At 44.8% G+C, this 14970-nt stretch overlaps 1 protein-coding gene across 7 annotated transcripts in view; it reads right to left on the bottom strand.

Moving 5' to 3' along the window:
- The window catches only part of Nmnat3 (nicotinamide nucleotide adenylyltransferase 3), a 111485-nt gene that overhangs the window by 3561 nt on the left and 92954 nt on the right, over nucleotides 1–14970 (bottom strand). For 6 of the 7 annotated variants that reach the window (XM_076917971.1, XM_076917967.1, XM_076917968.1 and 3 more), the window contains 2 exons: nucleotides 9081–9264; nucleotides 5167–5246 (listed from right to left, as the gene is read on the bottom strand). In XM_076917971.1, coding sequence (XP_076774086.1) covers nucleotides 5167–5246; nucleotides 9081–9262 — 262 coding nt within the window. In that variant the 5' untranslated portion in view covers nucleotides 9263–9264. Of the gene's footprint in view, nucleotides 1–5166; nucleotides 5247–9076; nucleotides 9265–14970 lie in introns of those variants that run through there. The other variant, XM_076917972.1, reaches the window with a different exon arrangement.

Raw genomic sequence — 14970 nt, 5'->3', positions numbered from 1 at the left:
ACAGGTCCTCACATAGGTGTGATTGGCATGTGCTCATCTCCACAGGTGCTCTTAGTCAGTCTCATGAGGAAATTTTTGACACTTCAGCTTCCACATTAGACATTAATTTCGAGAGGAAAATCATTAATATCGAGAGTAAAAAATAGTATTCACTTTGACCTGTGACTAGAAAGGACCAGAAAGGATCAAGCTCTGCCCCTCAATCAAAGGCACATCTGTGAGGTTAGAGGTGCCTGTTATTCCTACAAGACAAGACAATGGCATGATCAACTCTCATGGCCACATCTACCTCAGCCCACAACCACTCATGTTCAGACCTCAAAGAACCTTTTCAAGTTCATTCGCACAAATGCTACAGAAGTTTTAGACCCAGTAACTGTCCAAGTCCAAAGTATGTAATTCAAGAATAAAGGCTGAGAGATGGAGACATGGCTCGGCAGTTAAGAACACTGGCTGCTCTTCCAGAGAGCCAGGGTTTTATTCCTGGTACCCACATGTGGCTCACAACTGTCCGTAATTCCAGGTCTAAGGGTATCCAAAGCCCTCTTCTGGCTTCTGTGGGTATTACATGTGCATGGTGTACAAACACACATGCAGGCACCTTCCCCCTCCCCCAACAAATAATAATGAAAAAAGAAAAGGTTGGCAGTACGACTTGCCTAACAGCCACACAGTGATATAACTGTGTTTGTTTGGGGCTCAGTCTACTATGATGTTGAGTAGCTATGGGCTTTGAGAAGCAGATGGACCAAAATTTACACAAGCTGTAAGGAAAATATCCTGAAACATAGACGTCTGAATGTTTGGTGGCCCTAAGTTGATGGCATTAAAGAGCATCAGGCTTGAAGCCAGTCAGTCCTGGGTATGAATTTTAGATTTCTTGGGACCCTGGGAAACTGACTTTGCCTGTGGGCCTATTTCTTCAGCTGTAAGACAGGGACAGTAAAGGCTCCATGGAAGTTATGGGAAGTGACAGGTGGGGAGACAGCCTGTCAGAGCTATGTATGAATACAGCCATGGATGGTGACATCCTGCGTGACATCACACTGTGAGAGAGTGACACAGAAGGACATGAAAGATGAATCTAAGGATAACAGCAGGCAGTCAGTGCCCAGACTAACCAGCCTGGTGAAATAGGCATAAGATTGGGTGCCTGCTGTTTTTACAGAGAGAGTGTTCTCTGAGCCTGGCTTACCCCTAACAGCAAAGGGCAGGGCCACCCTTACAGACTACAGAGAGCTTGGCTGTCATTAGAGGCCTTGGGATGTCACCCATTTCAGCATGTCACCCAGGCGTCCAGGATCACAGAAATCCATGTGAGGACAGATGAGCCCAGGGAGACCTGCCAATTACAGAATCGACAGTTAGGCCCAGATCCCGCTGCCACCAGTGCTGAGCTCACCATGTAATCTGCCATCCAGAGTGTGACAAACACACAATAAAATACACAGCTCCCAAAGTGGCCCTTAGAAACAAATATGTCACTGGTAACATATGTGGCATCCCATCAAAAGCCAAGCTTATGCTGAGGAAAACAGGCCTTCCTATATAAAAATGTTCATTTTTTTGTTTTTGTTTTTTTTTTTTCCTTTTTCCCGATGATGAACATGAAACGTGTTCACGACGGAACATATGGAAACTGTAAGTGTTTAAAACTGAGAACAGCAACAGCAACCCATAAGGCTGGTTCTGGGTTCTATAGCCATCAACATTTCTGTGTATTTTCTTAGGTTTCCATATTGATTCAGACACACAAACAATACGGAATTCCACTCACTTTTATCTGGAGTTAGACATATGCTATCGTATGGTGGTTTCCCCACTTCCTGGGTGTTTTTCCATCTCTTGAAACTTCTGATGTGGATTCTTTTTCTGATGCAGACAGCAGAATGGACTCAGTGTTTCTTTACATTTAAACTCCTAGTTGCTTTTAACTGCTGTGATAGCTGGGCTTCCTGCCATAGGCCTGCAGCTTGAGCTAGTCAAGAGGCGGAGGCAGAGGCAGGAGGATTGCATGTTCAAGGCCTACCTTGGATACAAGAGTTTAAGTTCAGCTTGGACAACTCAGTGGGACCTTGTCTCCAAATTAAAAGTTAAAAAGAAGAAAATGTATGTGTGTGCGCGTGTGCGTGTGTGCATGCACGTGTGTGTGTGCGTGTGCGTGTGCGTGTGTGTGTGTGGTGGCTAGGCTAAGAATCTGTGGTAGTCAGGTCGGAGCCCCTAGGGAAGAACCTATTGCCAGTGCTCTGCTATGGGACCCAGCATTGTATCTACTCCCTATGGTGGCTCACTGTACTCATGGAACAGTGCATCCCTCAGCTCCCATCAGATGAATTTCTTTTTGCAGAATATGGCTAGTAACACAGAGACCCACGGCTGGTCAAGGCGTAGACAGTTAGAGACTGTGGAATGCTTAGCCTTAAATGGGGGTATCTATTACCACACACCCCTCCTCCTAAGACTCTGAAGACAGGACAAAAAGATGGTAAGAGCCAGAGGCAGAGGATAACTACCAACAAATAGTGTTTTCCAGACACAGCAAGGTTGTGGCACTTATGAACTTATAGGCATTGTGACGGCATGAACAAGTTCTGTGCAAGCTCAAGCCAGGCAAATCTCAGCATGGAGAGGGTAGATGGGCATGAAGTTCCACTCCTAACTGAGAAGCTATTGATGGTTTCCAGGAAAGGGAGAGATAGTTGTCTATAAGGGTGTGGCCCTGGTAAGTCTAACATGCTCCAGTTGATGGCTGTACACTTAAGAGTTCATAGACAGCACTAATGGGCTTCATGTGTCTAAAAACACTTATTTTATGTATATGTGTGTGTGCCTAAGTGTATGCATGTGTACCATGTGCATGCAAGAGCCTACTGAGGTCAGAAGAGAGCATCAATTTCCCTGAAACTGGAGTTACAGATGGTTGTGGGTGCTGGGAACCAAATCTTAAGTCTTCTGCAAGGCTTCTGCTCTTAACTGCTGAGCCATCTCTCCAGCCCCACTTAATGGGTTTAAAAGAATAAGATCACAAAGTTGGTTGCATATGGAAAGAGGGAGTAGATCTGGGAGGAGATGGGTGAAGGGGATACAAATGTTCAAAATACTATATACAAATCTCTATGGTGCCTCTGATGTTTCATAGGTCTACCCTGTCCCGTGTTGACACTTTCCGCTCTTGTAGTTTTGCCTTCCTGCCTTGAAATGAATTAATAAAAATAGTTTTTTTTTAAAATGGAGTATGAAGCAGGTGTGGCAGCCCATGCCTTTAATCTCAGCACTGGGAAGTTAAAGGCAGGCAGATCTCTGTGAGTTCAAGGCCAGCCAGGGCTCCTTAATGAGACCCTGTTTTATAGCACAGACAACAAGAAAAGCTAGGATGACAGCACATGCCTTTACTTCTAAGATGCTGGAGGCTGAGGCAGGAGGGTCTCGGAAAGAATCCAAACATAGGGACCATTAGAGATAGGAACTCCCATACAAACAGAGAACAGATGTGAGGGCTTTGGTAAAGGGTGAACTCAAAAGCTTAGCAGCTAGTGGGAATGTGTGTTCTGATGCCTCATAAGACAGGCAGGAATTCCAAGGAGGAGCAAGAAGGGGAGGAGTGGGTCCCAAGCAAGAGAATAGGCTCTATGAACACCTGCAGAGAGGCAATACAAGAGGTAGGGCTCTGCATGGCATCCCTAATTCACCTCTGGATGCCCCACCTCTCCGTGGCACCTCTGATGTTTCATAGGTCTACCCTGTCCCATGTTGACACTTCCTGCTCTTGTATCTCTGCCTTCCTGCCTTGAAATGCCTCCAGCCTCCACATCCCACTGGTCCTGTAAACAGGGGCGTAGCTATCTGCTCCTTTATGTGGCAGCCTTTCACACTAATGCCTTCATTTCCCTCCACTGACAGCCTTTGTCCATCACAAGGCAAGGGCTGGGCTGCTGGAGTGCCTGCCCTCCCGGTGAGCTCAGAGCCTGGCTCTTGCAACATTATGCAGGACTTTTTAGAAGGAGGTATAGAAAGAACACAGCATCCTGTCTATGATGAAGAGTGGACACTGTGTCTATGGTCCACACCTGGGGCTTGGAACAGAGGAGCCAACACAGGTAAGGTGGACAGGCCAGAGGACACAGAACAGAGTACATGTATGGATTATATCAGAGTTCCTACCACTCAGGTCTGGGGTGTGGTCTGGCAATTCATGCTTCTAGAAGAACCACTGTGTGTGTAACCTTTGGCTGGCGTCTGAGGGCTACATGGCAAGCCTGGGACCCGAGGACATTCTCAAGTCCTTTCTGAGGTGTATTTGGGAGTAGTCTCAGAATTCTGAGGACCACCAGACATTGTAAGAGTGCCATGGTTAAAAAGTGACAGGCTCTGTCTTTTTCTCCTTAAGTCACAAGGCACCTGAACATGGTAAATGCTCTGAAACCCCCACAGTGAAGAAATGGTTTTGGATGCATTTATTGAACCCTTTTGATATGAGAGTGCCCCACCAACTAGAGTTGGGGACCCTGTAGGAGAAAGCCATGCATGTGGCCTGCTGGAATTTTGTGAGCTGAAGCTTGTGTCATGTCCTTCCTTCTCACACCCATCCTACATTCCTGTGTGTTTGCAGGAGACAGCCACTCCTCTGGGCCCAGACACCAGGGCTTCTCAGACTCAAATCAGAGGCCTTGCCTCTTCCAAGCAGGAGAAGAACAAGTAGAGATCAGAGTTTCTGAGTTAAGAAGATCACCCAGGAGGACCTCAAGTTCCCCTAAAGTTAAATTTGCTCCTTTGAGGAATTCACTGAGTGGCTGCTAGCAGGTGCTAGTCTCTCATCAGAACGTTATCCTTTTAAATTCAAAAGGCTAAGGCTTTTTTAAAGAACCCCAGCATCAGTCACCAGCTTGTCCCTGTGTGGCCCTCACTTGTAATCCATGTCACAAGCACAAATCAGAGGGTGGCTAAACTCCTTTGGGCAGTAAATCTCAAGTCACGATAATTAAGGGGCTTGGGGTAAGCATGGGAAAGGTAGGGTGTCTAATTTGACCTTTTGACCTTGGACATATTTACACTACCAGGGAGGGCTCAAGTTCCTTATCGATGCTGAGAGGGCTGGACAAATCCAATTGGTTCCTTACCCTTCACCTGAATCCCCCCATTGTAGATGGGGGAGGGGTTGGTACCCACCTGCAGAGGCTGATGGTGTTTTGCTGGGGTCTGGGTCATCCATCTGGGCTGAGGACCTGAGAAGCTCCCTGTGGTGGTGCCTGTGGTGTAAACACATAGGTTTGGGTGTATTGTATTCTAGGTCCCCCGACACTACCCCAGTGCCTCAGGATTTAAGATTCCCTTCTACATGTCTTAGACCATTCCATGAATGGTTTACCATGTACCAGGTAGGGCTAGGAAAGGAAGCACACACCACAGAGTCCTACTACAGTCTACGCAAGCTGGGTGGAAGTAGGGAATTAAGCCTGACGCTACCCTGTTCACGAGTCTCAATAACTCTCTATTGGGAATATAGGTGTAAGCACTGAGTGGGTGCCAAAGGCATGAGCTCTCAAAAACAGACAGATGTAAGCTTAAACATGCATTATCCTTTGGAAAGGATAAGTGGTTATGCCTGATTTCAGGATTTGGTGAAAGTACAAGCTATACACAGTGAGCCCTGGCACCGTGGCCTCCCGCTAGCTCCAGCACACACTCTTACTGTAAACTTGTGTTTTAAAATGCTATGAGTTGGTGGTTAAGAACCTAGGCTTGGAGAGAGAAAGCTTGGGTTGAATCCCGGCCTCCCTACTGCTGGCTGTCACCCTGATGAGTGCTTTCAAGTCTCAGCCAGTATGGATGCTCCTCAAAGTGAAAATGGGGACATTGCCCCAGGCCCCTCCCCCTACCTCTGACAATGGGTAGTTATGAAGATGAAGGGACTTAATTCAAGTTGGAGTCATGGAGCAGGTTAGGTGTGATCAGACTCACGCAAATTTGACATGCTTCCTTTTAAGCAATCTGTCTCCTGCATTTTTTTCTTTCCCACCAAACACAGGCAACCTTAGCACTCTCTGTGAATCCATTTATCTTCCGCCTTCACGGTACTCGACAGAGTGAGCGTTATTACAGCTGTGTGTGTTCGAGAGAGCTGGTTTACTTTCAGCACTCAACACATTTTCCCTGCGGATAGTGGTCCTGGCTGGCTCTTTGCTGCCTGCCTGAGTGGTACCCAGTTGTGCCCAGACCTAGGTCTCTGAACTGACCCTGAGAGCATGGTTTTCTGTGGCTTCAAAGCTTGCCCAGGGATGCTGTCCAGCAAAGGGTAACTATGACAAGTGAGAACTCAGCCACCTCCTATTCCCAGACAGCATGGCTTTAAAGGCTGGCTGTGGTGTCACGGCTTCAGAGCCCAGTGGCCAGAGGTCTGCCTCTTGCTTACTTGCTGTGTGATTGTGATCAGTTGAACATCTCTGTGAGTCCAAGGCTTCTCATCTGTTAAATGAAGCCTCGAGGTCGAGTTTGCAGTGGGTCCATGAGGTGATGTGGGTGAAGGACAGACCACATGAAGTGGCATTTTGACTAAGGCCTCCCCAACAACATGAGAAAAAGGTAAGTTATTGCTATGGTTGGTGATAAAGAGTAATCTCTAAGGTCCATATGTTGAAGGCTTAGGCCTTAGCTGTAGATGGAGTCATTGAAAGATGGGCTCTCATCTAATCAGTGATGACTACTGGTAGATTTGAATTTGATAGCATTTTTTTCAGGAGAGGTAAGGCTTAGTTGAAGAAAATAGGTCATTGGGGATAAGTCTTTGGGGACCTGGGCCTTATTCTGGGCTCCTTTCTGTCTCTCTGCTTCCTGGCCACCATGAAATACATAAGTTGGCTCCACCACACCCTTTTGTTTTGATGTTCTGCCTCACGATGGGTCAGAAATAGCTATGCTAGATCTGGGCTGAAAGCTTTCAAAGTGTGAGCGATGAGACCATCTCTTGTCAAATCGTTTCTTTTGGTTACTTCCCACTGTAAGGAAAAAGTGTCAAGCTCAGATACCAAAGGCTCTCTCGTTAAAGTTGGCCTAGACGCGACAGCATCAGCAGAAAAGTGGACAACACGTCAGGATGTAGCGTCTCCCGTGAGTCCCTCAGGGAACTGGTATCACGGCGGATCTTTGTCATGTTTGTTGTAGGATCCACTGTGACCACCGTCAAGAGGAATTAAATACAGAAGATGATGGGGAAGATTTTTACCATGATCCTGAAACCACCTGACTTATAATTTTAGCCTCATTTTCAACCTTTGGGGGAAAAAAAACCTTAATCAGCTATCCATTAAAAGAAACTGTAGACTCTGTTGGTAAGTCTCAACCACACCAGCACAAGAGAAATAATCTGGAACCTTTAAATAGATGCCCGTGGTTAGGGTCCATGCCAGAAAATCTGAAGGCCTTGCGTTTTGAGAGAGCCTTAAAGAAAATCTTGTAAGTGATTTTGGCAGCCAAGCTCGTGACCAGTGTCAACTGCTCTTTAAGTGAATACCACCAGCACTGACCAGAATCCTGATTCTCTTGTTCAGTTACTGAAGCTGTGGGGCTCAAGCCTAGATGCATATTGGAGTCACCAGGAGCAACGGAAATAATGGATCTCTCCCCTCCTCACCTGAACCAATGGGATCATAGCCTCTGGGGAGGGACCTAGGTTGTGAACCTAGGAGGTCTGCTGTGTGTCCAGTGTCTAGAAGCATTTGACTGAAGGACACAGTGGAAAAGAGAAAGAGTGCGTTTCATGGTATCTCTGCTTACACCTGCATTCTATAATGGAAGTACCATGAAATTACTATACCATCACCTATGTGTCCATAAATGGCGTTCTGGTTTTGAGGACAGACCACAGCCAGCATTACAGACGTGGGGAAGGCAGGTGACATTACTATCTACTATCCAGCAGCTCATTTGTCTGCACCATCTTATCAAAACCACACCCTGCCCTGCTAAGGAGGTGCAGATCTTCTTACTTTATTGGGTGAGGAGCTGAGGCTCCGGGAGGCTGACTCACTTGTTACATAAAGCCATTCAGCTAAATCTGGCTTCACGCACACTCCAGGCAACTGTGGCTCTCATGGGGATGGGGAGAAAGCCCTAATTCCTGAGTACTTATTAAAGCTAAATGGTTTGCTGGATAATCTGCTGCCTTGCTTCTGCTCCTCTCGATTAGCCTAGAGGAGCGAGTGGTGAGAAAGGCTTGTTTTAAAAGGACGTGTTAGGTGCATGTCTTCAGAGTAAGAGATCTGGCTTATGCCGGTGGGTAGTTAAAAAGAAGAGAACATGTATCTGCACGGTTACTAAACATTTATCCTATCGATTTGGCAGCAGGTTCTGAGGTGGCTGAATGCTCACTGCAGTCTCTTCCCTAACAGAAGGTGCAGAACCTGTATGATTGCATAGGTCACAGTATTGCAGTGCCTTCTCACAGAGCAGCCTGTCACCAGTGATGAAGCAGACCAGCCTTACTCCCCTCTGACAACAAGGACAGCTGTTGTAATGTGCAGGGCTGGACCAGGGCTTTCAAACAGCTGTGCGGACTACGTTGAACGTTATTATGAATTCAAAAGACAAAAGGTAACTTAGAGTAATGACTTCCGCTCTTAAAAGAACTCCTTTCCTTTTACATTAAAGTCTGTGTCTGGCGAACAAGCTGAAAAGGCAGCTTATTACATAGGTTCAGTTTTCAAACTTGTCAATGTCGGAAAATTTAAGGCCCCAGTTACAGGAGGCGATTTGTTAGTCTTGCACCAGGAAAGGTGTTTAAAAAAAAAACTTCATTCAATTATATTGTCTTCATTTTGCAAGTGATGAAGAGGTCTCAGAGAGGTTAAGTTACCTGTTCAAAGTCACAGAGCTGCTAAATGGGTGACAAAGGGCCTGGTGCTGCAGTCCTCAGACACAAGACTCTTCCAAATGGCAGAAGGTTCTCCCTTATTCTTGCCTAGGGATCTGTCTGACTCTGTGGGTCTCAATCGCTGCCAGCTGAGGCATTTCTCTGCTCTTGGCTGGGGCCACCTCAGCACTGTCCCATCCTTTCACGCTGCAGGTGAACAACACGACTCTGTTACCTCAGCACCTTCACCGTTTCCATCCACTGTGCCTGCTCGCTCTCCCAGGGGTCCACCCGAATCCAGTCAGATGTCTGCAGGGCCAGCCGGGCCATGGCCACTCGGTGATGGGAAGCCACCAGGTCCTTCTTCCCATAGCTGTCATTGACAGGTGAGATGATGCCCTCAATCACCTGGTACATTCCTAGGGAGAAGGATAGACACTTGTCACCTGGCAGCACAGTGCAGGCAGCTGCTCAGTTTACCCCTCTATCCTGAGTGTGAGCAGACCCTGGAGGGTCTTCCTGATGGGTCAAGAGCTTGCAAGAAAGGGCCAGGGTGCTACCTCAGTGACCCTGGGCCACCCCTCCAGTGTCCCCCATTAGCTTTATCGAGAGGGGAGCTGTAAGGGTGGAGCTCAGACAGCAAACCACAAGGCAACTGGCATCAGGATGTGTTTGATGGCCATCATGAGGTGCCTTTCTGAAGACACTGTATTTGTGGTAGCTGTGTCCCAGAAAGAGAATGCTGAGACTAGAAAACAACTGGAGGGTGTGCTGGTAGTTTTTGTCGACTTGACACAAACTAGAGTCATCTGGGAAGAGGGAATTTCAACTGTGGAATTGACACCATCAGATCTGACTGAGGGCTTGTCTGAGGGGGCATTTTCTTGATTGAATATTTGATATGGGAAGGCCCAGCCCACTGTGGGCAGTGCTACTCCCCGTGGGCGGTGCCGAGTGGTATAAGAAAACAGGCTGAGTAAAAACAAGCCAGGAAGCAGCGTTCCTCCATAGTCTCTGTTTCAGTTCTTGCCTCGAGGTTTCTGCCTTGGCTTCCCTCAGTGATGGACTTAAATAACCCCTAAGACAAATAAACCCTTTCCTTCAAGTTGCTTTTGGTCATGGTCTTTATCACAGCAATGGAGAGCAAACTAGGAGAGAGGGAGTTTGGAAGGAGGCTGGGTTGGTGGTGATGGGATGTGCCCTGACTGTGGGCACACCGTGACTCTGGAGTGATGTGCAGCCAATGAAAGAGAAGCCTGACAGAGGGGCTGATTGGAAGGGTGCAGGCTGAGCTGCTTAGCAGTGGAGCTTGGGAGCCTACTTGGGATTTATATGATGAGAACAAACTGTTCAAGGTTTACCTTTGAACCAAGGGTAACTGACTGAGCCTGTGCACCCCAACAACATGCTACTGAGGAGACATTCCTGTGACTTCTGCCTTAAGAGGTTTCGTCACAGTCTTACGGTTTCTATCACTGTGATGAAACACCATGACCAAAGCAACTTGGAGAGGAAAAGGTTTACTTCAACTTACACTTCCAGGTGACAGTCCACGACTGAAGGAAGTCAGGGCAAGAACTCAAGCAGGACAAGGAAACTGGAGGCAGGAGCTGAAGCAGAGGCCGTGGAGGAGTGAGTGTTGCTTACTGGCTTGCTCCTCAAGGCTGGCTCAGCCTCCTTTCTCATAGCACTCAGGACAACCAGCCCATGGATGGAAACACTCACCATGGGCTGGCCCCTCCCCTGTCAATCATCAATTAAGAAAACACCCTACAGGCTTGCCTACAGCCTGGTCTTATGGAGACATTTTCTTAATTGAGACTTTCTTAAAGTCTCAGATTCTTTTAGCGTTTCTGTCAAGTTGACATAAAACTAGCCAGCAGAGTGAGTGTACTGTGAACTCTTCCCCAACTATTGTGTAGTTTTTCTCCTCTGGTCAGTTACCATTGGGGAAGAACACTGATTAATTTTCTAATCGTAAACTAATGCTGCATTCCGGAAGCAATCGCGGGTAAGGCAAGATATCTTATTATTATTTTAAGATTATTTATTTTTAATTATTATTATTTAATAATGTGTGTGTGTGTGTGTGTGTGTGTGTCTGTACGTGTATGAGAACCTGGGAGAATGTGAGGGTCTGTGTGTGCAAGAGCCTGTGGAAGCCATAAGGGGGCGTTAGAGCCCATGGGAGCTAGAGTCACAGGTGGTTGTGGGTACTGGGAATGAAACCTGTGTGTTCTGCAGGAACATTTGGTGCTTTAAAACCATCCATCTATTTCTCTAGTCCCAAATAAAGTGCAATTTATTTGTGTATTTCAGTATTTGTTTATTTATATAATTCCCTGTAGATAGGGTCTCACTCTGTAGCTTTGACTAGCCTGGAACTTACTATGTATATTGGGCTGGCCTGATACTATGTGGATCAGACTGGCCTGGAACTCACAGATACTCACCTGCCTCTGGCTTCTGAGTGCTGGGATTAAGATGTGTGGCACCATGCTGGCTTTGTCTTATCTTCCTGTGTATTGATGGGTTCTGGTTGCTGGTTATTTTTAGAATGGAGACAGGTCTACGGTTCTTCTGATCGGGTTTCTCTGTCAAGGCTATGCCCTCCTCCTCTGTATTCTAAAAGGCTTGCTTGAAGGATTGACCTCACTGGTGAAACCCTTGCTCCCTCTCTTCTTCCCCTCTTCCTTTTCTCCCTTTCTGCTTCCTCCTCTCTCCTTTCTCTCTCTGCTTGGGGGGGGGGGGTCGTGTTCACTTAGAAAACTCTGCCCTTAGGCTGTACCTTGATAGCCAAATCTTATGAGTCAGGAGTGTAATTTGCATAGAAAATTTGTACTGCGGATTTAATCTCCTCAGCGGCTAGAAGATGATTCAGATTTTTCATTTCTTCATTATGATTTTTGATAACTCACATTTTTTTCCCAGAAATTTCTCCATTTCATTTAAAGTTATCAATTTACTGGCACACAGTTCTGCAGTGTGGGGCCTTTAAATTGCTCACCCTGGGCCCCTGACCCTTTCCTTGCACCGGACTGCAAGGCTTGTTATTTTGTTAGTCTTTCCAAAGAGTCGACTCATGGTATATTGATTTTTCTCTGCTAAATGTTTGTTTTCTGTCTCACCAACTTCTTTTCTTCTTTTTATGTACTCTGCCCATCTACTCTCCTGCTGTTCATTTGCTAACTTCTCATGGTATCTGCCCAGCTAATTAACTTGAGGTTTGTCTTATTTCCTAAAACACACAATTCAGACTTTGAAATTCCACATCTTTCCTTGTTCCCCACACATTTTTGATATCTGCGCTTTCGTGGTCTCCCAGTCCAAAGCCTTTTCTAACCTCCACTGTGATGCCTGCTTGAATAGTTATTCAGGAACATTTCTCTTAGTCTCCACACATATCATGATTTTAGGGGCTCTATATTCTTGGTATTAATGTCTATCTTAGTCCCACCATAGTCAGAGGACACCGTATAAATAGATCAAGTCTCTTGAAATGTGCAGTCTTCCTTTAGGTTTGTTCTACGCTGGTCCATGAGCAGGGTTGAGGAACCCTGCATGTGTGCTTAAGAAGTGTGTCTGTTCATTCTGTAGATGCTTGGTGTGTCCATTCAGACAAGGTGGGTGATGGCTTTGGTTAAATTTGTTATTATTAGATTTGTGTCAGGCAATGGTATTAGTCACAAAAAGCTAGAAAATGTCCCACTAATATTATGGATTTTTCTATTTTTCTTTTTCTTTTCCTTTTTTAAACTTTCACTTGATGTATTTTATTTTTTTCGCATTTATGTATTCATTCACTTAACATCCTGACTGCTGCCCCCTGTCTGCTCCCTCACCAGTCCTTCCCTCCCTTCTCCTCCCCTTCTCTAAAAGGGTGCAGCTCCACCCTGAGTAGCCTCCCACTTGACGTATTTTAATATATGTGACTGGGTGACTATACATTTATAATGTATGTCTTTATATGAGGCTTTTTGTTGCTAGTAAGATTGTGTTAGAATTTAGTCTGTCTGATAATAATATCAACGTAGCATATGCATTTGTCTACATTTTTCTTTTTTGAACACAGGGTCTCTGTATGTAGCCTGGTTATCCTAGAACTCTCTATGTGACAAGGCTGGCTTCAAACTCACAGAAATCCATCAGCCTCTGCCTCTGCCTCCTTAGTACAGGGATTAAAAGTATGTTATCACTACGCTTTGCAATTTTTCCACCTTTCAATTTTCAACATATCTACACTTTTTAAAAAGGCAAGCCTTTGTTTATAGCCCATTATGATATTTTCAGGCAAGCTTCACCATTTTTTACTTAAAACTGGAGAATTAAATTGACTTACTTATTGTGATGCATTTGCATTTAAAAGGTATCATGTTACTTTGTGTTTTATTTTTCTTGCACACATTCTATGCTTCTTTTATTCTTTTCTTGACTATTTAGATTTTTATTATTTCTTTCTCTCTGTCTCTTACAGTAGAAACTATTTGCATAGTTTTACAACCCAAAGAAACAAAATTCATTACCACCTTGCTCCTAATATGGCTCCAGGGCTCTGCTGCTCAGTTTAGCATCTCCTAACTTACAGGTTATTGTTGTGGCTGCTTTAAAATGCATTTCTCCTTCCTGTTAGACCTTATTGTCTTGTTTAATGTAGTCAGTGATCATTTAAACTTATGTCCACAGTTCCTGTTGTCTTTGTACTTTCTTCCTACACACCAATCTATCTGTCTTGGAAGACTCTGTCTTAGTTAGGGTTTTATCGCTGTGAACAGACACCATGACCAAGGCAACTCTTATTTGGAACAACATTTAATAGGGGCTTGCTTACAGTTCAGAGGTTCAGTCCATTATCATCATGGCAGGAAACATGGCAGCATCCAGGCAGGCATGGCGCTGGAGGAGCTGAGAGTTCTACATCTTATTTTGAAGGTAAATAGGAGAAGACTGTCTCCCAGGCAGCTAGGAGGAGGGTCTCAAAGGCCACTCTCACAGTGACATACTTCCTCCAACAAGGCCACACCTCCTAATAGTACCATTCCCTATGGGCCAAGCGTATTCAAACCACCACACCATCTATCAGACAGAATATACCTATTGGGATTTCCTTAAGTTGGTGACTTCATTCTAAATTATAACCTTGAAAGATATTTTCAGTGGGTATAAAATAAATGGGTTGAAATATCGTCTTTCTTCAAGATAATTATTGTTCTCCTGTCCTGTATTGTTGCTGTTGAGAGGTACTGTATAAGTAAGACTGTCAGTCCAGGGGAAGCAATCTGTATTCTTATTGCTTCATATTTTACCTTTATCTATATGAGTTTCTTTTATTTGCATTGCCTTGGAATGTCTTTAATTATGTGCATTAGTGTCTTTCATCAGATCTGAAAATTTCTTAGGTATTATCTCTGTGGAAATTATCTGTGCCTCTTTATTTCTGTTTCTTTCAGCTTTCTTACTGGAAGTAGGGAGGCCTCACATCTTACCCTCTCTGGAGTTTATTAAAATCTCTCTGTGTTCTTTTGTGGATAATTTTTCTTCATGTACATTCCTATCCACTCAGTCTATCATTAGCCTGATTCAAAATCATACACTGAACCTTAGTGTTTTCTCATCTACTAAAATGGTAATACTCCATTTCTTTCTCCTTTGATTTATTCATTGTCCAATTATAATTCCAGATATAAATTATACATATTTTCTTAGATTTAATCTAAATAGTTCATTTCTTCAATCAACTTTAAATGGTATGATGTTTTAAAGTTTGTTTTTCACATTTGTTTTTTGGTATATATAATGTACATATATTTGTATTTGTGTGGTGATTTTTTGTTGTTTTTTGTTTTTTGAGACAGGGTTTCTCTGTTTAGCCTGGGCTGTCCTGGAACTCACTCTGTAGACCTGGCTGGCCTTGAACTCAGAAATCTGCCTGCCTCTGCCTTCCAAGTGCTGGGATTATAGGCGTGTGCCACCACAGCGCAGCTTGTGTGGTGATTTTAATCTTGCAACTTCTGCTGGCTACTTTTCTAACTCTGTAATCAAACTAACTGATATAAGATAACTTAGAGGAGGAAGGGTGTATTTGCCTCATCATTTCAGACTATCATGGTGAGGAAGACATGGCAGAA

The sequence above is a fragment of the Arvicanthis niloticus genome, chromosome 21 (genome assembly GCF_011762505.2).
Source record: "Arvicanthis niloticus isolate mArvNil1 chromosome 21, mArvNil1.pat.X, whole genome shotgun sequence".
NCBI lineage: Eukaryota > Metazoa > Chordata > Mammalia > Rodentia > Muridae > Arvicanthis > Arvicanthis niloticus.
This window is presented reverse-complemented; position numbering and strand designations above follow the sequence as displayed.